At 35.5% G+C, this 23,738-nt stretch overlaps 3 protein-coding genes across 13 annotated transcripts in view; 2 read left to right on the forward strand and 1 right to left on the reverse strand.

Annotated features, from left to right (window-relative positions):
- Nucleotides 1-1,117: 1,117 nt before the first annotated feature.
- Nucleotides 1,118-23,738, forward strand: part of l(1)G0196 (inositol hexakisphosphate and diphosphoinositol-pentakisphosphate kinase) — a 32,076-nt gene continuing 9,455 nt past the window's right edge. For 2 of the 11 annotated variants that reach the window (XM_090105549.1, XM_090105551.1), the window contains exons 1-18: nucleotides 1,799-1,982; nucleotides 9,392-9,574; nucleotides 9,854-9,994; nucleotides 10,097-10,187; nucleotides 10,519-10,673; nucleotides 10,853-10,940; nucleotides 11,104-11,350; nucleotides 11,622-11,903; nucleotides 12,191-12,379; nucleotides 12,797-12,942; nucleotides 13,959-14,093; nucleotides 14,342-14,573; nucleotides 14,805-15,013; nucleotides 15,621-15,847; nucleotides 19,499-19,635; nucleotides 20,372-20,486; nucleotides 21,164-21,291; nucleotides 22,007-22,121. In XM_090105549.1, coding sequence (XP_089961675.1) covers nucleotides 1,872-1,982; nucleotides 9,392-9,574; nucleotides 9,854-9,994; nucleotides 10,097-10,187; nucleotides 10,519-10,673; nucleotides 10,853-10,940; nucleotides 11,104-11,350; nucleotides 11,622-11,903; nucleotides 12,191-12,379; nucleotides 12,797-12,942; nucleotides 13,959-14,093; nucleotides 14,342-14,573; nucleotides 14,805-15,013; nucleotides 15,621-15,847; nucleotides 19,499-19,635; nucleotides 20,372-20,486; nucleotides 21,164-21,291; nucleotides 22,007-22,121 — 2,931 coding nt within the window. In that variant the 5' untranslated portion in view covers nucleotides 1,799-1,871. Of the gene's footprint in view, nucleotides 1,334-1,796; nucleotides 1,983-9,391; nucleotides 9,575-9,853; nucleotides 9,995-10,096; nucleotides 10,188-10,518; nucleotides 10,674-10,852; nucleotides 10,941-11,103; nucleotides 11,351-11,621; nucleotides 11,904-12,190; nucleotides 12,380-12,796; nucleotides 12,943-13,958; nucleotides 14,094-14,341; nucleotides 14,574-14,804; nucleotides 15,014-15,620; nucleotides 15,848-19,498; nucleotides 19,636-20,371; nucleotides 20,487-21,163; nucleotides 21,292-22,006; nucleotides 22,122-23,738 lie in introns of those variants that run through there. The other 9 variants (XM_090105553.1, XM_090105555.1, XM_090105552.1 and 6 more) reach the window with 8 other exon arrangements.
- On the forward strand, nucleotides 3,827-7,938 carry LOC149906058 (coatomer subunit beta'-like). Its single transcript, XM_090105560.1, has 2 exons — nucleotides 3,827-5,143; nucleotides 6,551-7,938. Exons 1-2 carry the CDS (start codon nucleotides 3,883-3,885, stop codon nucleotides 7,900-7,902), a joined length of 2,613 nt encoding a protein of 870 aa, XP_089961686.1. The 5' UTR covers nucleotides 3,827-3,882; the 3' UTR covers nucleotides 7,903-7,938.
- LOC149906059 (uncharacterized) lies at nucleotides 16,161-18,627 on the reverse strand. Its single transcript, XM_090105819.1, has one exon. The coding sequence runs from the start codon at nucleotides 18,604-18,606 to the stop codon at nucleotides 16,237-16,239; it is 2,370 nt and encodes a 789-aa protein (XP_089961945.1). The 5' UTR covers nucleotides 18,607-18,627; the 3' UTR covers nucleotides 16,161-16,236.

The raw sequence follows: 23,738 nt of genomic DNA on the forward strand, positions 1-23,738 counted from the left end.
ATGTATATATATATATATATATATTGTATATTAATTATATGTATATATATTTATCTATTTACCATATATGTGTATTATATTTATGTTTAGTTTAGTATCCTAATATTTTTCCGTTTTTTAAGTATTTTTACAATTTTATTTTATCTTTGTGCAATATTTGTACATGTTACGTCTTACTGTAACTTTCACTATTGTACCGCGCCTACTCTCCTACTTCCCAGCTCTCCTTTGCTTTTTGGTTGTCTGGTAGAAATCGCTCATGAGCGATAAGACCGCCTACTGTACCTTAACCTCTTGTGCTGATTTTTATTCTCCTTCTGTCAACCTGTGTGTACAATAAAGTGTTTTTATTTATTTATTGAAATACTGCAGTTGGCCATTTTGACTAAAACACGCGTGACGTCACGCTTAAGTAAACAACTCACGTCAGATGTTTTTTGTTGTTATGAATATGTTGAGAATACGCAGTTTTATTTATTTTCTATTGTTTCACGTATGCTTTATCGACTCAGAACAGAAATATAATTGCGAATTCACGAATACATGGTTCGGGGTTCTCCGCGCCAACTTTATACAATCATTTCTTATTATTTTCTCGCTTAAAATAATTACTAACACATTTTTGAGCATTATTTTTATGTGGATTCACACTGCAATACTGCACACCACTTATAAAATTTGAAATTCGTTTCTATAACACATATTAAATAAATATTTTTTTAATTTTCTTCGCAATGCGTTCAAATAATTACGTATTTACCAAAGTGTGACGTCACGCCTACGCCATGACACCTGCGAGCTGTTTTGTATTTAATTTAAGTATATTACCGAAATATAGGGTTTTTCTTGTATAGTAAACGTATACACACATTATGGAAGAGGATTTCAAAATCTTTCGTCATGCCTATTGATGGGAGAGACAAAATAGTTGCGGAGACAAAATAGTTGGGGAGACAAAGTTGCTCGTGTGCGCTAGCTTTTAATGTTCATACTGAAATCTCCAGTGTATTAGAAGCTTCTTGGCCTTAGTTCTTGGCTAATACTTATTCTGTGGTCTGTCGAATCTTTACTTTTGACTTTGACTTTAACGTCAATGTCATTTAAAACTTCCAAAGTTCCATCACAGGAATTTGTTTGATTTTTACGAATTTAAATTTTCAATCCGAAAAAGCTGGCTTATGTTCAAACATTCCACTATTTAAGATATATTTAATAACATATGTAGGTAATGTCATATACTGAATTAGAACATGGCTATCAAGGGTTGCGACAAGCTACTCAACCACAGTTTTATGTTGGCGATGACGGAAATCTTGTGCCTATAAGATCACCTGTAAGTTGAGTATATCGAAACAATGCATGTTGTTTTTATTACCTTTGTTTTGTATGAATACTTTCATTTTATTATTCTTCAACATTTATGAGTTTTTTTAGAAAACAATAATAGAAACTCAATTTCTTTCAAAAATATTTGTTTTAATGTTATTAGAATAACATTAAGTTTTATCTACGACTATTATGTCACTGTTTACTATGTACATATTCTTGGTCACATATTTAATGTTTAATTCATACCATTTGTTCTTCACACATATTAAAATCTAAACTGATAAGGAAGCCACACAAGTAAGGCTATAAAATACATAGGAACAGTAAGGCTATAAAGTTTTATCATAAATTATAATATGTAGTGGGGAGAATTAATACAAACAAACAAATGGATCTTATGACAATGACAAGTGAGGTAATGTGTTAATTTGTCAGTCTTGTTGGTTATCATGTATAGTAGAGCAGTGGACAACCAATCACATTGGAGTAAACTTATCATTTTCTTTATAAATAATTTGATAACATTGATATGATTGTGTGTTATGGAGTGGCAGTGGCTTAAGGATTGGTGGCGTTTGAAACGCTGGAGGAGTAAGAAAATAAAAGAACTGAGTGATGATGAGTTTTGTTATTGTGATGAATGTTTAGCTGATGTGAGCAATACTTTTTGTTTGTAATTTTTGGAGTAATTAAGTGGATTCATTTATTAATCCTTCCATAAAACTTTAAAATATTTGTCCTTGTTTAATGTTATAATTTTTATGTATACTTCTAGAAATTAAGAATGTAATGATATTATTGCAACATGTATTACATAAGATAAGGAATTGAAAAAAGGGTTTCAATGTAATGGTCTAATAAAAGACTTTGTTTTCCACTGCTTTTAAGGTGTGGAGTATCTTATCTCATACAAATTACTCATTACTCTATCAGGACATTTTTTTTTTACACTAGATAGGGAAGCGCTTGACCACAATCTCGCCTGATGGAAAGCTAAGATGCGGTCTAAGATGGTACGCGCTTCCCTAGTAGATACCGGTTCACTCTTCGCTTGAAGACCCCCATATTTTTTTATTTTTTTGAAGCATAACATAATGAGGTGCTTGATACCTCGATCAAACATTTTGAGAGCTTGGTTTATTAAAATTTACTATAAAATGATGGATTTGATCCCACTTAAAATTGATTTCGGCTGATATTTTGAAAACAAAGGTTATTCCTATAATTGTTTTAAGAAATACAGAACTAATATATATGATTCTATCGGGACATGGTAGACACCATGATATGATTTTTATCAATAAAAATAATTCCATTAAACATGATAAATTTATTTCTATAGAAATTTATAAGCTATAAATTTCTATAGAAATAAATTTTATAAAAAAATAGTTGGTATATTTTGTAGTAGCAGATGGCAGACAAATATTTAATGTCCCTCATTTACTAAATAAATAAACATAATTGACCAAATATACGGTTGATTCGCCTTCAATGGGGCCATGGCTGTAGTTATTTGGATACAATGACTATTGTGTATGACCCTGATTATGTCATAATAAAGTTTTTTTGCTTTAGAGTAATCTTGAACTACATAAATTGAATCTTATTCGGATTTCGTTTTTACTAAATGTGTGTCACAAAATAATTCTGAAAATAAACATAAAAATTAATTAAACTAATGTTACAATTACATCTCTATCTCTTCTATATATGTACTTATATCGTCTCTATATGTATAAAATTCTCTCTTTTCACAATGTTAGTTACCTGAAAACTCTCGATTACGTTACGATTACTCTGAAACGGCTGGATAGATTCTCATGAAATTTTGTATGCCTATTGACTATTTATTTATTTTTGTATTGGGTAGATCTGAGAATCGGCCAACATCTATTTTTTATACCCGTTATTTGACAAGAGTACGGTAGAATAACGTTTGCTGGGCAACTAGTATTACCTATATAAAACTATGGAGATCGCGTCGTGTCGCCGCGGCCGGCCGTGGTTAGGAACGAACGTGAAAATTAGTTTAAATTTTGAAATATTGTTATTTTCTTTTCATATATTGAGATTTCCTTTACATGGAAAGATGTTAAAAGATTGAAACTAAGAAATTTATATAAAAAAAACCTACATATCTAACTGTTTTTTGTCTGATGTAACAAACGCCACATCTTACTTGCAACCATGGTTTCTATCGTCGAACCTTCAGACGCAAGAGTCTATATTTATTAAAATAAAACATACATTTTCTGAAATAAAATACTATTATGAAATATGGTAACGGTAATTGGGATAATATATGGTATATAATATGGACCCCACTCTTTATTGTATGAGTTAACATTGTGCAAGCTCTAACATAAATATCCTTTACATATTAAAGTTTGAATCATGCGTATTACGACCGTCGAATCGATCGATTGAGCACTAGGACCGCGTTAGTCTCGATCTAACTCTCTCGGTATCCTGCAGAAAAATAAGAAAAACAGTGATTACAAACTTTAGGCTTCTTCATTTGTCAACTTATATTCAAATTCGATCTCTACAATGCCACTACAACTTGATATCAAGAAAACCCTGTCGGCAAATTCGGATCGCGTTAAATGTGTGGATCAACACCCTACGGAGCCCTGGCTTCTTTGCTCACTATATAGCGGAGTAGTTAATATATGGAACTACGAGACGATAAAACAAATAAAAACATTCACAGTTTGTGATTTGCCAGTGAGAACAGCGAAGTTTGTTGCAAGAAAGAATTGGGTGATTACAGGCTCAGATGATATGAAATTATCAGTTTACAATTATAATGTTTTAGAAAAAGTATATCATGTTAAAGCGCACTCGGATTACATCAGATGTATTGCTATACATCCAGCAGAGTCCTACGTCTTAAGTTGTGGAGACGATAAGCTGATCAAGTTGTGGAACTGGGATTCTAAATGGACATGCCAACAAATTTTTAAAGGTCATTCTCATTATGTTATGCAGATAGTTTTTAATCCAAAAGATGCTAATACGTTCGCAAGTGCAAGTCTTGACATGTCGGTGAAAGTCTGGCAGCTTCAATATTCCACTGCAAACTTCACTCTAAAAGGTCACGAAAAAGGTGTCAATTGTGTTGATTATCACCAAAGTGGAGACAAACCCTACTTGGTTACTGGTTCAGATGATCGTCGTGTGAAAATATGGGATTATCAAAACAAAGTTTGTATTCAAACATTAGAAGGTCACGAACAAAACATATCAGCAGTAGTATTTCACACTGAACTTCCTATTCTCCTAACAGGCTCGGAGGATGGCACAGTTAAAATATGGCAAGTTGGTGTTTTTAAACTTGAACAAACTCTTAACTACAGTTTCGAGCGAGTTTGGAGCATATCATCAATTAACAAATCTAATAATATCGTTATTGGGTTTGATGAAGGTTTTATCATGGTTCAAGTAGGAAAAGAAAAACCAGCCATATCAATGGATGTCAATGGACATAAAGTTGTACGTGCTAAACATTATGAGATTCAGCAAGTAAATTTAAAGCCATTACCAAGAGGTACTGACCTGGAAGATGGCCAAATAGTACCCATCGTTTCCATGAAAGACATGGGTACATGTGAAGTCTATCCACACTCAATTGCTTATAGTCCAAACAATCGGTTCGTCGCTGTGTGTGGCGACGGGGAGTTCATCATATATACAGCTGCAGCATTAAGAACCAAAGCTTTTGGTATAGCACAGGAATTTGTATGGTCCTTTGATAGCTCCGGATATGCTGCTTTGGAAAACTCAACGACAATAAGAATTTTTAAGAGTTTTAACCTTTTGAACGCCAATGACATCTATAGATGTCATGCGCAATCGTGCCCTGTGCGCCAACGACACCTATACATGCCAAGAAACAGATCATAGATAAATACAAAATAAACATATTAAACCTTTACTTTTACGTGTTTTATTTATACAGTTTATGAACTGAATCCCCAGTTATTACATAATTGTACACAATAAACAAAATTGCCAAGTAGTTATTCAAATATTTGATGACAAAAAATAACTTAATTAATGGCTAAAAAAGCATGTTCTCTCGCGCCAATGACATGTATACGTGCCTACTAGTGATGTAGTGTAATATTCAAGTAACTTCATTAAAATTTCAGCGAAATTACTCTAATTCGCTTAATTTTTGTAATAACTACAAAAAAAATATATAAGCTTAGTCACTGAGAAAAAAGGTAAATACTACATTCTTTGGTATAATACCATATTGTCTATATTGTGGATATTGTTGATTTGAATATTTTCCTTTTCGCCAATCATGCGCATCCCTAGCACAGTATCGATATGCAATCCCTTCTGCGCCATTGACATGAATAGATGTCGGACTGGTGACGTCGTAAGCGCGTGCCGTGTTGTTAAGTGCGAAAGTTGTAAAAATATTTTATCGAGTAGGTATCTACCAATATTATAATCGCAAAAATGGCAAGTGAAGAGTTTTATAGTACAGAAGAACTATTGCGCATTTTAGAAGTTTTCAAAATTTATTACCTAATAAGTCTAATCAGTGCCTTTATTAGAATATTCTTATGATACAAATTGTCGCTATGTCATATCAAAATATGGTAATTGACCTAAATAGGTACCTACATATAATTAGTATTTGTAATAACTCAAGTATTAAACTAAATGATTGGAAAATAAATATGTAGTTTTAATGCAATTCCCTTTATTTAAAGGTAATAGTTGTTTTGATATTTACAAATAAACACTCCACGATAATACCTATAGTTCATATAAACTTAATAAATAAACTCGATAAGTTATAATAATATAGGTACAGCTACACATCCCTAATCAGAAGCGAGAGATTATAAAAAAAAGGATGGTTGCCCGCGCCATTGGCATGTATACATGCCAATGGGGCGTAACTGATAGAGAATAGTGCTGTAACTTGCTGCAATTTTATATGTATTTTTGTATCTCAAAAGGTTGATTTTTTTTGTTGATAGTTGCTATAAATGTGGTCTTAAGTTTTTACAGTAGGAGATGAGGTTAAATAAATATTATTTTTGTGTTATAAGCTGTTTATTCAAATATTCAGACGTGAATTATTATGTTTATCGATAACATCTTGGAATCCCTACTATTTTCAAGGTTATCTCATTGAATTTGTGGCTTGGCGTGGAGGGCACGGCGATGCGTTTTTGCTCTGGCGGTCAAAAGGTTAAGGAAGTCAAATGTTTCTTGCCAAAATATGGTGCTGAAAATATTTTCGGAGGCTTCATGCTTGGTGTTAAATCGATTAATGACGCAACATTTTCGTTTTATGACTGGGAAAATTTGGATCTTATCCGCAGAATTGATATTCAACCACGTTATGTTTTTTGGTCTGAAAATGCTGAATTCGTATGTTTGGCTAAAAATGAAACATTTTATATGTTGCGTTTTGATGCAAATGCTGTAGCTTGCGCTAGAGAAAATGATGCCGAAATATCTGTAGATGGTATCAATAATGCTTTTAAGGTTATCAATGTAATTCAAGAAAACGTAAATTCAGGTTCTTGGGTTGGAGATTGTTTCATTTATACCAATATATACAATAACATTAATTATTATGTAGGCGGAGAAATTGTTAACATCTCAAATGTTGATCATCCTATATATGTACTCGGATATGCACCCAATGAATTTAGATTATATATGAACGATAAAGACCTTAATATTGTGTCCTATTATCTTGCCAAACACGAACTCGCGTTTTACACAGCTGTTATGAGGCAAGATCTGGAGACTGCTGAACATCTCTATTACTATGTTCCTTTCAAGGATCGTTTAAGATTAGCTCAATTTTTGGAAAAACAAGGCCACAAAAAGCTGGCTATGAATATTTCTACCGACCCTGTGCACCGCTTTGAAATTGCTGTTTCTATTGGTGATCTTATTAGTGCAAAGTACCTCGCCGAAGAAGCTACCTTAGCAGAGGGTGCACCATCTAAAGTTTCTGAAGCAAGATGGTCTCGACTAGGTACACTTGCGTCAAAAGCTGGTGAAATAGAATTGACGAAACTCGCCTACATAAATGCGCGCGATTATAGCTCATTATTGATTTTCGCAGTCAGTTCAGGTGACAAAATTTTGTTAGAAGAAGTTGCAAAGAAATCGTCAGAAGATGGGCAAGATAATATTGCATTCATGGCTTATTTTACCCTTAATAAGTTAAACGAATGTCTTCAACTACTAATTGATCAAAATAAATTACCCGAAACTGCTTTCTTTGCTCGGTCGTACGTGCCATCAAAACTGGAAGAGGTATCCAAACTTTGGAAGAAAAATACTCCCAAACAAAAGTATACACGGTCTTTTGCAAGTTTTGAAAGATTTGAAAATTTGTTTTCCGATCAAAGAAAGCCAGAAAAGTTAGAAAAGTTACGAAACTTATTCGGTGGCCAACATAATACAGACTTTAAAACTTTATTAGAAAGTATGATAAAGAATAATTATGATGAAGTACAACTTTCCGATGGCAAAGGAGACCTAGAGAGAGCAGGGATATATGCACCTGATCACGAGGACTAATTTTAAAAAATGAAATCAAACCTTTTGTCATTTACAACCGATTTGATAAAGACATGTTTCTATAAGGAAAAAAATTTTTAGCAAAATAATAAAATGTATTTTTTTGAACTTAACTAAGTAAGTAACTATATTGATAACGTTTATGAAATCAATTTTTAATCTGAATGTGTTTTGTGTATGGAATAAAAAAAAATAAAACTTTATTGCACATATTTTAGTCTTGATTACCTATCTCTCCTTTATCATACAAAACCCATATTGATTTTGCATCAAGGACGTTTAATGCATATCTACACCAGATATGTGCATACTGCATCCACTTCTCGATGCTGCGCAATGCGATTGTGATGTATTGATTTCTGTTCTAACTTTCATCTCTTATAAAATTAGACAACCTTGCAATATGCTGCTTGCTTGCGAATTTTATTTTTATATAATTTTAAAAATCTTTTTATAGTCTGTTTATGCACTGAATTCTTTCAAATATTTTTATGATATATGGTCTAAGATCCGAACATAAGGCGAAATTCAACGGCGTGATAATAGAATGAGACCAATTTTATAATTAATTTAGTCTATTAAAAAATGTATTAAAAATGGGTTGACTGGGAAAATCCTGGACAGGACATTTTTAATGAATTAAATTTTTTTTATTTATTTTTATTTTTTATTAATTGCAGTTTCGAGATAATAAAACAATTTTGTAATAAAACAGTGCTGACATAATTTTTTTTTCATCATCCTATCAAGTGAAAGTAACTGGTACCGACATACCTGTTTATACCTGCCAACCTAGCCGTTTGTCCCGGTAAATATTAGAAAACTATGACTGCACATTCTGTAGGTTTCATACTTTAAGTCTATTATTTTTTTTATTATTATCTTGATACTGCAATTAATTAAAAAAAAATGTTTTTTTTAAATTCATTAAAAATGTCGTGTCCAGGATTTTCCCAGTCAACCCATTTTTAATACATTTTTTAATAGACTAAATTAATTATAAAATTGGTCTCATTCTATTATCACGCCGTTGAATTTTTTCGCCTTATGTTCGGATCTTAGACCAATAGGTACATTAAAATCATATAAAACAACAGCATTTATGAACATTAATTATTATAAAAGATATATTAGAATTTGAAGAATATAAAATTTTAAATTTTACTCAGATCATATTATAATGTAAATCGTATGCTTGAACTTGGCTTGACCCGCTGATGTGCTCGATTACATTACATACTCATTACTGTATTACCTGGTTAGTTTTTCTTTTTATAGGGACCTTCCTTTTTATAACGTTATTGTTAAAGCACAGCCTTGACAAAAACTTAAAAAAGCCAAATTTTCGAGTTTGATCTTTAGCACACATTTTTCATTTTTATTTATAGATTATACAATATATACTTACAGTTCAGAAATTTTGCCTAAATAAGAACCTCAGGTAGTCAAAGTAAGTGAAATATTTGTTATTTCTGTTGTATTGTTACAGGGCGAGTTGGATCTGTGCGAATCATTAGACCCCAACGGAGATGGCGGTGGTAAGAAAGTGGTGGTTGGCGTATGCGCCATGGCCAAGAAGTCGCAATCGAAACCAATGAAGGAGATCCTCACACGCCTCGATGAATTCGAGTATATTAAAATGCTCGTTTTTCCTGAGGAGGTTATACTCAAGGTTCTGTGAATATCTAACAATATGTGGAACAAAATATACTAAAATTGCTTCTTTAAGAGCAGCTCTAGTTTTTCTTAGATTATAGTTTAAATGACATAATAGTATTTTGTTTCACTGCTTTTTACTTATTTCGCACTAACAATAATCATCTTTCATTTTGAATTTCTGTGAATGTTATATGTACTACATATTAACTTATACAGGTTTTATATTAACCATTATAGAAATGTTTAATAAAAAGTAATCTCGTAAAGTCGGCTAAAACTTCTTACTTTACAGAAACCTGTCGAAGAGTGGCCTATATGTGACTGTCTGATCTCCTTTCATTCAAAAGGATTTCCGCTTGATAAAGCAATACAGTACGAAAAACTTCGTAAACCATACGTTATAAACAACCTTCATATGCAATATGATATACAAGTGAGTTTTGAAATCATTTCAATTCAAATAATTTTATTCATATTAATAAATAATAAATATATAAAAAACAAAACATAAATGTATATTACCTATTTCTCTCAGGATCGTAGAAGAGTATACGCCATTTTAGAAAATGAAGGAATAGAAATTCCTCGGTATGCTGTTCTTGATAGAGATTCACCAGATCCAAAACGTTAGTAAAATATATTTCATTACCAATACTTAAAAAGTTTCCAAAGCCCTACACATTATCCATTCAATTATCCCTCAATTTTTCCGATCCAAAATACCATTTCGGTTTAATTTTTACAGAGACTTGGATGGTATGTAAGGTAACACGTCTTTACATTTGCTTTAAAATAATATGTCGAGCTTTCTTCTATTCTAGAAGATAAAAGAAAAGAGTAATGTATGGTATTAATGCTCATGATGAATTGTAAACATTTTTTGATTGGATCTGATTTACGTAGTATTCAGTTAATTTTTCGTTAAAAAATAATTGTGGTATGTTTATCTTTCGGTAGACCACGAGTTAGTGGAATCGGAGGATCATGTGGAAGTAAACGGTGTTGTATTCAACAAGCCGTTCGTGGAAAAGCCGGTGTCGGCTGAGGACCACAATATTTACATTTACTACCCGACTTCCGCGGGCGGAGGTAGCCAGCGCTTGTTTAGAAAGGTATTTTGTTAAATCGCATAAATATGTACGCTTGAATATATTTTAGTAAAAGCGCAGTCTTCAATGGCAGATGAAGAACTATGAATGATATGTTTATGATGCTTTTTACTATTTGTTAAGAATATCGTGTGCTCTTCTTTTGAGTATCTTAAGGGGGTGATGCCAATGATGTTTTTCAGATCGGTAGTCGTAGCAGCATATATTCGCCAGAATCGCGAGTCCGTAAAACTGGATCATTTATTTATGAAGATTTTATGCCTACTGATGGTAAGTCATCTATGAAAGAAAAAGTGCAATGAAAATAAATTTACAGATTCTGCATGATCGACTCAATCAGAGTTTATTTCTTGGTTTCCCTAAAGCTTCGTTTATTTATTTGACTTGTGTAAACTGTTATTTATTACAATTGATTTTTCATGTTTATTTTCAGATTTTTTGATATTCGTTAGTAATTCAAAATTTGGTATTTTAGGAACAGACGTAAAAGTGTATACAGTAGGGCCAGACTACGCCCACGCAGAAGCGCGTAAGAGCCCAGCTCTCGACGGTAAAGTTGAAAGGGACTCAGAGGGCAAAGAGATTCGCTATCCAGTCATATTGTCCAACCAGGAAAAACTTATATCGAGGAAAGTCTGTCTGGCCTTCAAACAAACCGTTTGTGGTTTCGATTTACTAAGGTAAACAAGGGATTCTTATTTGTGCAATATAATTTTTTTTGCCAGCTTTAATTTTTTTTATAAATATTCCCGTGTCTCAAATGTAAAACAATTTTCATGTCAAAGAAAGATGTTTAATCCATTGTGTATTTTAGTCTGTTTATAAAATATCGTGCGTGCCAAGGTTACAGCGCAACATTGTAAAGCTAATGTACACGCAAAATGTTCATAAAGAGACAAGTAACCGACTGAAGGAAGAATAAAATGGGAATTGATATAATTTTCCTTTCAGAGCTAACGGAAAGTCCTTTGTGTGTGATGTGAACGGATTTTCTTTTGTGAAAAATTCAAATAAATATTACGATGACTGCGCTAAAATTCTTGGTAATATGATCTTACGGGAATTGGCGCCAACGTTGCACATACCCTGGTCAGTCCCGTTCCAATTAGATGATCCACCCATAGTGCCCACTACGTTTGGGAAAATGATGGAACTGCGATGTGTTGTCGCCGTGATCAGACATGGAGATAGAACACCTAAGCAGAAAATGAAAGTTGAAGTTCGGCATCCTAGGTGAGTTATTACTTATTTAAAATTCGTTTTAAATATTTAGAAAATAGAAATTAATCTGGGTTTTTGTATTTCCTGTATCACATCCTTAAAAAGGTATAACGTTGTAAAATGTCTGCCTAACACATGTTTTTTAGAATTTATTTCTGACCTTAACTAAGGCGCAAGTATGTAATACCATAAAGTGTTATGCAATCAGAATTTCAAATGTAATTTAAAGGAAAAAAATAGTACTTTGATAGTAGAAATATAAACTCAAAATAGTCTAAAAATATTGCAAATGGTTTTAGGTTTTTTGAGATATTTGAGAAATACGATGGTTTCAAGCGAGGACATGTAAAATTAAAAAAGCCCAAGCAACTGCAGGAAATTCTTGACATCGCTCGCGCGCTTTTAGCGGACATACATACAAGACACGCTGATCCACCAATCGAAGAAAAACAAGGAAAACTGGAACAACTGAAAAGCGTATTAGAGATGTGAGTGGTACTTCAATTTCGTTAATTATTTCGTCAAATCTATAAAATAGCGCAATATTTACAATTCTCTAGAAGTTTAATGAAAATTTATAAATTTTGTAATGATAATTAGTTATAATTCTCGTCACAACCAGAATTATTTTCATGACTTAGGTTTTTTGTTTTCTATAAAGATTTTTTTTTAAACAAAATAATAATTTCAAAAAAAGCTTGCAGATGTTGCGCGATGTGTCCCTTAGACACATAAAACTGAAAGAATAGAATAAATTCGATTGCTCTGGGTCATCACGGGTAGAGTTGGTCAGGCATCCGCCCCGGATTGGTGTGAAAGTGAAAGAAAAAAAATTAAATTAAAAAATTATTATGTGGCTAAAAGTTTCCAGCACTCCACAGATTAACAAAACGCATTGTACCCAGGTACGGGCACTTCTCGGGCATCAACCGCAAGGTGCAGATGAAGTACCAGCCGCGCGGGCGGCCGCGGGGCTCGTCGTCGGACGACGGTAACGCCCCCGCCACCCCCGCAGCCCCCGCCACACCCGCAACACCTGCATCCGCTGACGGTCCGCATGCACTGCTAGTGTTAAGAATGGACTGGGCGTAGACAATAGAGCATAGACCATGGAGTTTACATAGGACTTGGAGTTTTACACTTACTTTTTTGTTTAAAAGTAATTTAGCCAACTTTTTTGAGTTTCAGCCATCTGGAAAAAACAGTGGATCGCGATCATTTTTTAATTATATTTTTTGCTCAGTTTGCTCCACTTACGCTCAGTCCATTCTCTATGTTTTTAGCTACGATATTTACACGTCATACGAAACAATGAAAAAAAAAATGGATTTTAATTTAGAGAATTAAAGGCACTTTGTTGTGAATACTGTAACAGGATTGGTGTAAATATTCTAAATAGATATTTCATTCTGCATTAAGATAAACACTATTGTTGTCAAGCAAATATTGTAGTCAGGCAAAATCAGACTTAGAACGATCTGATATCGGGAGATATCAGATATCATACATAGGTCTTTACGTTTGGGCTAACTTGACTTCAATGAAGTTTTACCATTCCTCATAAACAAATTTGTTTATTGTAGGTTAATAGAGCTCATTGGCTGTTTACAATTGAAACTAATAAATGCATGTCTTTTCTTAGACCTTCTATGTACAGCATAGATAACGCAGGATTGCATGTTTGGCTGTTTAATTCCTAGGTGATTTTAGTTTTAGGTAATCATGTGTGATTTTCAAAAGAAAATAATAAGTTATATGGCTTGTTGCCTTTTTACCTATTAAGGATTAAGAAGCCTATTTAGAAGCCAATAATCACTTCATTCTATCGTAAAGCACATCAGGGCAATTTTTTGCATATCTAAACTATTATGTCTATGCCTACTAATTACGACAATTTTAAAATACAATTTTTTTGCACGAGCGAGCTTATCTACCAGGTTTTTAATGATGATTTTAATGACATGCACTAGGCTTCAAAATCGATTATCATACCAATCTTTTTCTTATAAAGGTGTTGTATATTATTTTATGGCTTGTTAGCGTATTTAATTGATATATATTGTATAGTAGGGTGTGCCGGTGAACCTTCATTGGTGCTGATATTGAAGTGGGGCGGAGAACTGACACCTGCGGGGAGAATACAGGCTGAAGAGCTGGGCAGGATGTTCCGGTGTATGTACCCTGGCGGCCAGGGTCGGCATGGTGAGTCGATGTGTCTTTGTATTGAAAAATTCTCAGTGGATCTTCTTTTAAGGAGGTTATTCAATGTGGCTATTTTTGCTTGTAAGCATTTCATAAAGGTAATTATTTTTTATTCTTGAAATTTAAATCTATTGTATGACAGAGATTGTTTTCACAATATTCGTTTAGAAATATTTTAAATATATTTTTCCTGTAAGTTTATAATTACTTTTTTATTATATTTATTTATATTGTATTGTAATATCCAGGCGAAGCGGGTACTCAAGGTTTGGGGCTACTCCGCCTACACTCAACATTCCGTCACGATCTCAAAATATACGCATCAGATGAAGGTCGAGTGCAGATGACAGCTGCTGCTTTTGCCAAGGGTCTGCTAGCGCTGGAGGGAGAACTTACCCCCATTTTGGTACAAATGGTCAAATCCGCCAACACGAATGGGTTATTGGATAATGACTGTGATTCTTCTAAAGTACAAAATATGTAAGGACATTTATGTTTAAATTAATGAATAATACTTATTATGATACCAATTTATTGTCTCTATTGGCTTTTCCCCTCGTTTTGCATGAAATTTTAATTATATCTATTTCTTTACTATGCTCAATGGATGCGTTTATAAGGAAACTATTTAAACCCTAACAAATAATGCACAAAATGATTGTGCCTGAATTGGTAAACCTTGCTAAAGTCCCATGAACAATGACTTTGCAGGGCCAAAGCGCGTTTACACGAAGCGATGCAAGCGGACCGCGAGTTCACGGCGGAGGACCGCGCGCGCATCAACCCGTGCGCGTCGCTCAGCATCAACGCGGCGATGGACTTCGTGAAGAACCCCGTGCGGTGCTGTGCGCACGTGCACGCGCTCATACAGCAGCTCGTGCGCATCGTGCTCACCAAGCGGGACGACCCCAAGACCAAGGGTATATTTATTTATGTATTTCAAAACAATAGGAATACAATAGGAAAATTAAAAAAAAAAAAACAAAGCAGAGATACATACTATTGCTACATCGTTCAAATACATAATACAGAGGTCTAGGACAGTATTTGTACTGCTAGCAAACATCAATTGTGGCAACAGAGGCCAGCAGACGATTTAGCAAACAAAGGGCCGAGTGTGTTGGGGCGCTGCCAGCCGCCCGCGTCCGCACACAGGCCTCGGCGAACGGCGACCGGCTGCGCAACACTACTAAGCTAAACGCTAATAAGCATAGCTATATCATGACTTAATTGATTTAACCCATTGACCACCGAGCGGCCCGATCGGGCCGCGACACAATAGATTTTCTATTGTGTCTGTGATTCCGGGACTGAGGGATTAATGATTATTTTACGAAGAAAAAAAAAAGTAAAAATAAAGAAGATATTCTATTACTCTTACTGCTGCGGCTACATTCTCCCGCATAAAACGGGTGGTGGTATCCGCGTAAAAGATCATTCAGATCATTCAAGAGAGACTTCGATCAGCTGTATAAGTATCAAACATTCATATTTTCCTACAAACGTTCACATCATATTATTTTACAGATACGGTACTCTACCACGGAGAAACGTGGGAGTTAATGGGACGGCGCTGGGGCAAAATAGAGAAGGATTTCTGTACTAAAAATAAATCTTTTGACATATCCAAGATACCCGATATATACGATTGCATCAAGTACGACCTGCAACACAATCAGCACACGTTACAATTCGACCTTGCTGAGGAGTTATATATGTACGCCAAGTACTTGGCTGATATCGTTATACCACAGGTTAGTTGATAGTACTTATCACTTTTTGCATATACTTATTTTTGCCATTGACGTACTATAAACAACTAGACACAATCACGCTAAAAAGTTGTCCGAAGCTAAACTCTGCTTCCGCGTCTTATAGGCAGAGTTTTGTAATACAATAGACTTTGAACATTTCTGCCACTAAATAAGGTGTTAATTTCGATGAGTGATTTATACAATAATATAATATAATATAATATAATAATCATTTATTTCAGATTCATCCTAAGATTACATCCATATAGTGTTAGTACAATTGCGAGCTTACATACTAGTGTTAGTAATAAAGAATGTTTTTTTTTTTTACCTAAAATAAACATAAAGTGGCAGGTCCGGGTGGACTTCCCGATGATGGCGGTAAATCACTAAACGACTGCGTGCAGCCGTATCCAGCGCGCCAGCATCGGAGAGTCCCACCGGTCCGCCAGCGCGCGCAGGATGGTGTTGGGACTGTCGCGCGTGCGGCGCATGATAGATGCGCACCGTTTACGCATGATGGCCGCAAAGCCGTCTGTGTCAGCCGCCGCGAACATCGCGGAGGCGCTGCAGTGGCGCGGCAGCCCCATCAGCACCCGGAACGCGTTATTGTATTGAACGCGCAGATCGCTGTATGTCCGCTGTGTATAGTTAACCCACAGGCTGCAGGTGTAAAAGGACTGACAGTACGCTTTAAAAAGTGCAACTTTGACAGTCCCCGTGCACCGTGAAAACCTGCGGGCCAACATGTTGCATCGGACAGACAGCGCTCTGCGCTCCCTTTCAATGTCCACACTATCCTTAAGGTCTTCGGTGACCCAGTGGCCCAAATACTTAAATTGCTCGACTTTGTTTAGAGCTGTACCACTCAGAGTGAAATTCGGAACAAATGTGTATCGCTTGTTGTCCGGCCTGAAAATCATTATTTCACTCTTTTTCGCGTTGTATTTGAGCCCATGAGCCACTGCGTAGGATTCACAAATTTTTAAGAGCTTTCGTAAGGCACCAATCGACGGGCTCAGCAGCACCATATCGTCTGCGTAGCTGATGTTATTCATGCAGACTCCATCTATATGACACCCTATGCCGGTGCTGCTGAGCTCATCGATCAGTCGGTTGACGTACAGGCTGAAAAGCATGGGGGAGGTCAACCCCCCCTGCCTCACCCCGCATTCCAGCCCATACTCCCCCGAAAGAGAGCCTGCCCATCTTACAAAATTCTTTTGATTGTTATACCAATGCATAAACAATTTCACAATTTCCCTAGGTAGACAAGTTTCATTCCTTAATTTACCCCATAGAATATCGTACGATACAAGATCGAATGCTTTGGATAAATCGAGGTAACATGCATAGACTGGAGTCTTTCTACTCGTGTAATACTGTACAGTCTGCTTGAGACACAGGATAGCACTCTCGGTGGAAAGCCCGGGCCTGAAACCAAACTGAGCGTCGTTTAACGAGACGTGTTTATCCAGGTGCTGACCAAGCAGACTGTCCAGTACTTTGGCGACCACTGTAGCTAGTGAGATCGGTCTATAGTTGTTTACATCCGATGTATCACCAGTTTTATTTTTGATGATTGGTACAACTATAGTACGCATTAGATTATCGGGCAGATGGGAGTGGCCTAAACACAGGGTAAAAAACATAGCAAGCACTCTGGGTAGGTGTACACCTGCGTGCTGCAGGTGCTCGATGCTAAGGCTGTCGTGACCCGGGGATTTACCCCTCACCATGCCTTTGATCACCGCACGCACTTCCTTCGTAGTAAAATAAACACTACGCTCACCACCTTCCTCAGCATCGGGCCCCTGCCGCGCTGGCCCCAGAGGCGAGTCCACCCTGAAATGGTGGGAGAACAAGGTGGCAATCTCACTTGGCTCGTGCACTCCCGCCACGCTGACGGGGAGGCCCGGCTTATGATTCATTTTATTGGTGTTTTTCCAGAACTGACCAAATTTCTTGTTTGAGTGAAGTTCAGCAATAATATCCATTTTTATTTGTTGTTGGTTATTCTGACACCACTTTAATTTTGATTTAAAAGTGCGCCTTGTTTCACACATATCATCATAAAGACGGCCGGCCCCGGGCTTACCCCCATACAACCAAGCCTGAAAACATAGCCGAGCCTTCTCGTGAGCGCCGCGGACGTGCCTATTCCACCCGGTAATGTATTTACATCTACGCTTTTCGGTAACATTATAACTACTAATAGCGGCCTCCGACAGAATAGAAATAATCTCGTCATACATGTTATCTAATAGGATTTTATGATTTTGGTTACGACACATATCATCTGAGCAGCTTCTTAATTCTGAAGGAAAATTAATCTCACGAAGTCTAGAGTGACATACAGTTTTAAATTTCGTTATCTGAGTTGAGTCACGTTCGCCCCAGACTACCCTATTTATACAAGTAGTAGGTATAGAAATCTTAGGTTTAAGCAAATTAAAGTTACATCGTATAGATACAGGGTAATGATCAGACCAATAAGTATTATACAACACACAGGCCGCGGACACGGATTGACGCGCGGCACTTGTCACAAGACAGTGGTCGAGCCAGCGCCGACAGCCGTGCGCATCACTTACAAATGTATGACTGTCCGCCGGCATAAGTTCCAGGTCTACACAGGACCACGATTGTTCCGCACAAAAAGTTAAAAGTTCGGTAGCAAAAGACTCACCGGGGTGCGCATTGTAGTCCCCTAACATAAACACTGACTGCACATTGTGACTGTCAATTATGGCTGTCATTTCACTGAGACACTCTGTGAATTCCACTAAGAAGGACAATGCCGGTCAGACATTTTTACGACCTTTTAATAGGTGATTGCTAGTACGCTGTATACGCTATTTATTTATTTATTTATTTATTTATTTAAGGTCAGCCAACAGTTATTACATCAGTACAAGCATACAAAAAAAAGATTACAAAATAACTTACATAAATGTAACAACTACTTAAAGGCTAACACCACATGCGAAATAAAACGGTTTACGGTTACATATTATAACAATAACTACAACGATTAATTTGAAAAAAATAAGTTAAAAAGAAAACAGTGATAGTTAGTATCTTACATTTAAATATTTTTTTTATGTTGAGAACTATGAGAAAACAAAAAAATGTAAATAATTAACTTATAAATCTAAATTGACTAAACATTTAAAATTTATATATGTAATAGTAAACACACAAAACCTGACCGGGACAATGATGTTAATCATGAGACAAATGAAGCAACAACATTATTTTTAAATTTTGGAAGACTGTCTGAGAATATGTCTATGTCTATTGCACGATCTTTTGACAATTTGTTATACTGTTTTAAGAGCCTATTTATTGTGGCATTCTGACCCAGGTTGGTTTTAGATATTTTGGTCGAAAAAGGGGCGTATTTATCTACACGGGGCAACCTCGAAGGTGCGTTAATATTTATTCTCTCAATAAGAAACGGGCAGTCCAACAAACCATTAACTAATTTGTACAAAAAGCTCATGTCCAATAACTGTCTCCTGTCCGATAAACGATGGAGATTAAAGTGTTTTAATTGATTTTCATACGTCGGTAACAATTTTGCTTTATTGCTATATATTACATCAAAGATTTTTTGATGGTTGTTCATCGTAATTTCATTTTATTCAGGAATATGGGTTGACAATGCAAGAAAAGCTGACAATAAGCCAGGGTATATGCACACCTTTGTTGAAGAAAATTAGAGCCGATCTGCAGAGGAATATTGAAGAGTCCGGAGAAGAGAATGTTAACAGACTGAATCCTAGGTATATTTTATTTTTTCTTCCCAATAATAACCTATTAAATGTAATATTATATCATACATAATAGTCACGTTTGTTTTGCTAAATGCTCGTGTCTTAATTTTCCATTTCAGTTATTAAATAAAACATTTTTACCTTTATTTAAACATATTTCAATCACAAATATAACATTGGTCCTTCGAGCTGCAAAACCACTTTTAATTCACTCAAATTATCGGACTAAAGAACTTATTATTATTGCGTTCAAATTATAACATCGGTCCTTCGAGCTGGAACCACTTTTCATTCATTCAAATCTGCGAAACTTTAAGTATTGAAGCGTTCAAATCAATGAATTACCAACATTTAGGGTGTTTTTACTATCGACATGATAGTAAAAACACCTTCATTTATTAGTTACTAGAGGTCCGCCCCGGCTTCGCCCGTGGTACATATTTCGCAATAAAAGGTAGCCTATGTCCTTTCTCGGGTATCAAAATATCTCCATACCAAATTTCATGCAAATTGGTTCAGTAGTTTAGGTGTGATTGAGTAACAGACAGACAGACAGAGTTACTTTCGCATTAAGTATGGATATAGCTATATAGCTAGTTATATATCTTCATTTATTTAGATTGAAGTTTGAAGCGTTTAAAGCGATACTATTGGTTATTTACACATCCTCGCAAATTATTGGTGGAAAGCACCCTAAGGCACTAAACCATTAAAACCAATGAACTAATAAACTCATGACATAAAGGTACAGCCACGGCGTGTCGAGCCCCGGGCGGCACGTGCGCACGCGGCTGTACTTCACCAGCGAGTCGCACGTGCATTCGCTGCTCACCGTGCTGCGGTTCGGCGGCCTGCTCGATGTGAGTACTGTCAACTGAATATTCATCATCATCAACTTATTATGTTCCCACACCTGGGACACGGGCCTTCCGTAAAGCCCGTAATCCACCAAAAAAGACGGGTTGCACTCCGGGAGTGCCGGCAGAAGTGAAAACTTGATAACTAACGTTGAGCATGTTTGATATCCATCCGTCTTACGCTTTTTCGATCAGGTCACGAGTCCTGACGCGAGTTTAAGATTTTATACCCATTACAGAAAAAGTGCTTAACGCCGCTAAAGAAGTTTTCACTTCAAAAATCAATTTATTTCCTCACGGCACGGCAGGCAGGCACGCTAGCCTTGTTACGTAGACCTTGGCGAATTTTGCGGAGCTCCTGTTGCACAACCACGCGCACCCGACCTTCCGTGTTGCATTGAGTGCAAGCGGCAATTATTATTTATTATTATTCAACTGAGAGTACACGAAGGGTGAAATAACTGGAGCAATTAGATATAGAGCAATTAGAAATTTGCAATTTTGTTTCATTGGATTACACGTGTAGACCACGTGACTACTGTAGGGTTAATTTGGAAATGAGGTGCGCCATTTTGATCTAACTACTGTAGTGAGGCGTCTACTGTCGGTCTTACTGATAATAATTAAATAATAATAAACATTAAAACAGACCTTATACTATTTATCTAAAAACTTCACAGGTAGTGAAAGATGAGCAATGGCGCCGCGCTATGGAATACGTGTCTATGGTGTCAGAGCTGAACTACATGTCACAAATCGTTGTGATGCTGTACGAGGATCCCACTAAGGACCCCTGTTCAGAGGAAAGGTAACCAAACCAAAGTTTTATTGAATAATAATAAACTAACTATATTAATACGGGTATAATGATATTTAAAATACTGGTTTTCATTTAATAGAATTAACTCGAAGGTGTAAGATAGCAAAAATAATTATCCCCGGTATAAATAAAACAACATTTAAACTATGCTGGATATAGAGTCTATATTATAGACAAAATATCCAAAGCCATAACTTACTATAAGCTCAAATATTTTACAATATTTGTGATGCAATATTGTAAGGTTGTATTGTAAAAAAATCGTTAAAATAGCTCTCTAGTGCGTTGCATTATTATTACAAGTAGCCATCTCCGATTTCACACAACAAGTCATGTCTTTGAGCGTATACGCATTATGCGGGTAGCCGCATTGCGGGTAGCCGTCCGGCTGACCGCAAGCACAATTATGTACGGAATATTCATTTCTATGCGCACTGTGCGGTCTGCGGTTGCATACATAATTGTGCTTGCGGTCAGCCGGACGGCTACCCGCAATGCGGCTACCCGCATAGTGCGTATACGCTCTTTGAATAATATTGTATATTACAATTTTAATGTTTGTCCAAATCAACCTTACACTATAGTTACAGACACACAGTTATATTTTCTACATTCCGTCTTTTTAGTTATTTTTCCTCGTACAGTTTTTACGGTTTCGGTTATTTTTACTCGTAGTCTTTATATTTATTTTTACTTGGTGCAGATTCCACGTAGAGCTTCACTTCAGTCCCGGTGTGAACTGCTGCGTGCAAAAGAACCTGCCGCCCGGACCCGGCTTCCGACCACATTCCAGGAACCATTCTACTGCCAATAATGAGGTATTTTATCTTGGATTATTACTTGTTGTACAAGTATTTTTCAGTAAATGTGAGGAAGTTGTATGCGAAAAAAATCTATGGTCTCTTTTTTTAGACTTTATAGTTTTCGTTATTTTTAATATTCACTTAAACAACTGTATTTATATGTATATACAGTGGTGGACGTTTAATTAGAAACTCGTAACACGATGAAGTAGTCATCAAATTCATTTAACATTTACGTATTAACGTATTAAAGATTAAGTATTATTTCGTATGTAATAGAACACTCGTTTATCTAGTTTTATAAGACAATGCTTAATTTTAATCAAACATTAGCTTAAATTAATAAAATTAAACAACTTTAAGTGAAACCTGATTTCCGAGTATTTTCAGTCTGGACAACAAATTAGAAACAGCATGCTTCGCGTGATCCAAAGTCAAAACCTGTTGAAATGCCGCCAATATTCTTTCTTCTACAAATATTTTCACCGTTTTTTAAACATTCTATCTAAAAGTTTCTGAAAATTAATTTGCTTTACAGTATAAATGGTTTAAAGTATGATTTGTGACCAATCAACAAGAAAAATAATTTTAAGTTTACATTTTGACAAAAACTAGAGTTACAGGAAAATTGCAAATCATTTAGAGTGTTCGATAAAAATATATTCAATGCTATAGTTTATTTAAAAGAGCATGGTACTTCCGAAAAAGTGCCTAGAAAAGCTCTATCATGAAAAACCACTGCACGCGAGGATAGGCAAATGATTCTTTTGGCAAAGATGGATCCATTTAAAAGTTCAAATTCTATTATAAAATTAGTTTTTTCCGAAGATGAACTTCGCAATGTGTTGATGAGATCGGTTCGCAGGCGGTAATTTAAGGCAAAATTTTTTGGAGAGACGCCAGGAAAGTACAGCTTCTTACAAGGAAGGGAACAACGTGTTTCATTTACTTAGAAATAATGCTAGTGGACACTACGCCAGTGAAAAAGTTTTATTTTGGGATGAAACTAAAATTAATTTAATCAATTTTGATGGCAAAGGATACACGCGTCGTTAAGTTAACCAGGCCTTAGATAATAAATAAACAGTTAAGCATGGCGGAGGAAACATTATAGTATGTATGGGATTGTTTTTAGACTGTTATAATCTTTATAGACAACAACGGCTTTACAACGTCGTGCCTTAGATTGTATGAGATTTTAACACGTTTGCAAAAACATATTTTCTAATAGAATTGGAACCTTTAAATGGATCCATCTTTGAGAAAATAATTATTTGCTTATGCTCGCGAGCAGTGGTTTTTCATGGTCGAGCTTTTTTAGGCACTTAATCAGAAGTACCATGCTCTTTTAAATAAACTGTAGCATTGAATATCTTTTCATCAAACACTCTAAATGATTTTATTCTTTCCTGTAACTCCAGTTTTTGTCAAAATGTAAACTTAAAATTATTTTTCTTGTTGATGGGTCACAATTGTTACTTTTGCCCATTTATACTGCAATGCAAATTAATTTTCAGAAACTTTTATACGGAATGTTTAAAAAACGGTGCAAATATTTGTAGAAGAAAAAAATATTGTCGGCATTTTAACAGGTTTTGACTTTGGAACACTCAAAGCATGCTGTTTCTAATT

Source organism: Colias eurytheme, chromosome 9 (assembly GCF_061535395.1).
Source record: "Colias eurytheme isolate Ceu_HAF_F1 chromosome 9, ilColEury1 Martin Lab GWU primary, whole genome shotgun sequence".
Classification (NCBI taxonomy): Eukaryota; Metazoa; Arthropoda; class Insecta; order Lepidoptera; family Pieridae; genus Colias; species Colias eurytheme.

What these genes read in the sequence shown, in the direction of transcription:
- LOC149906058 (XM_090105560.1), top strand. Translation starts at nt 3,883, where the DNA reads ATGCCACTACAACTTGATATCAAGAAAACCCTGTCGGCAAATTCGGAT. An exon ending in AATAAGAATTTTTAAGAGTT is followed by an intron (nt 5,144 to 6,550) that starts TTAACCTTTTGA and finishes GCGGTCAAAAGG; the next exon opens with TTAAGGAAGTCAAATGTTTC.
- LOC149906059 (XM_090105819.1), bottom strand. Translation starts at nt 18,606, where the DNA reads ATGACAGCCATAATTGACAGTCACAATGTGCAGTCAGTGTTTATGTTA.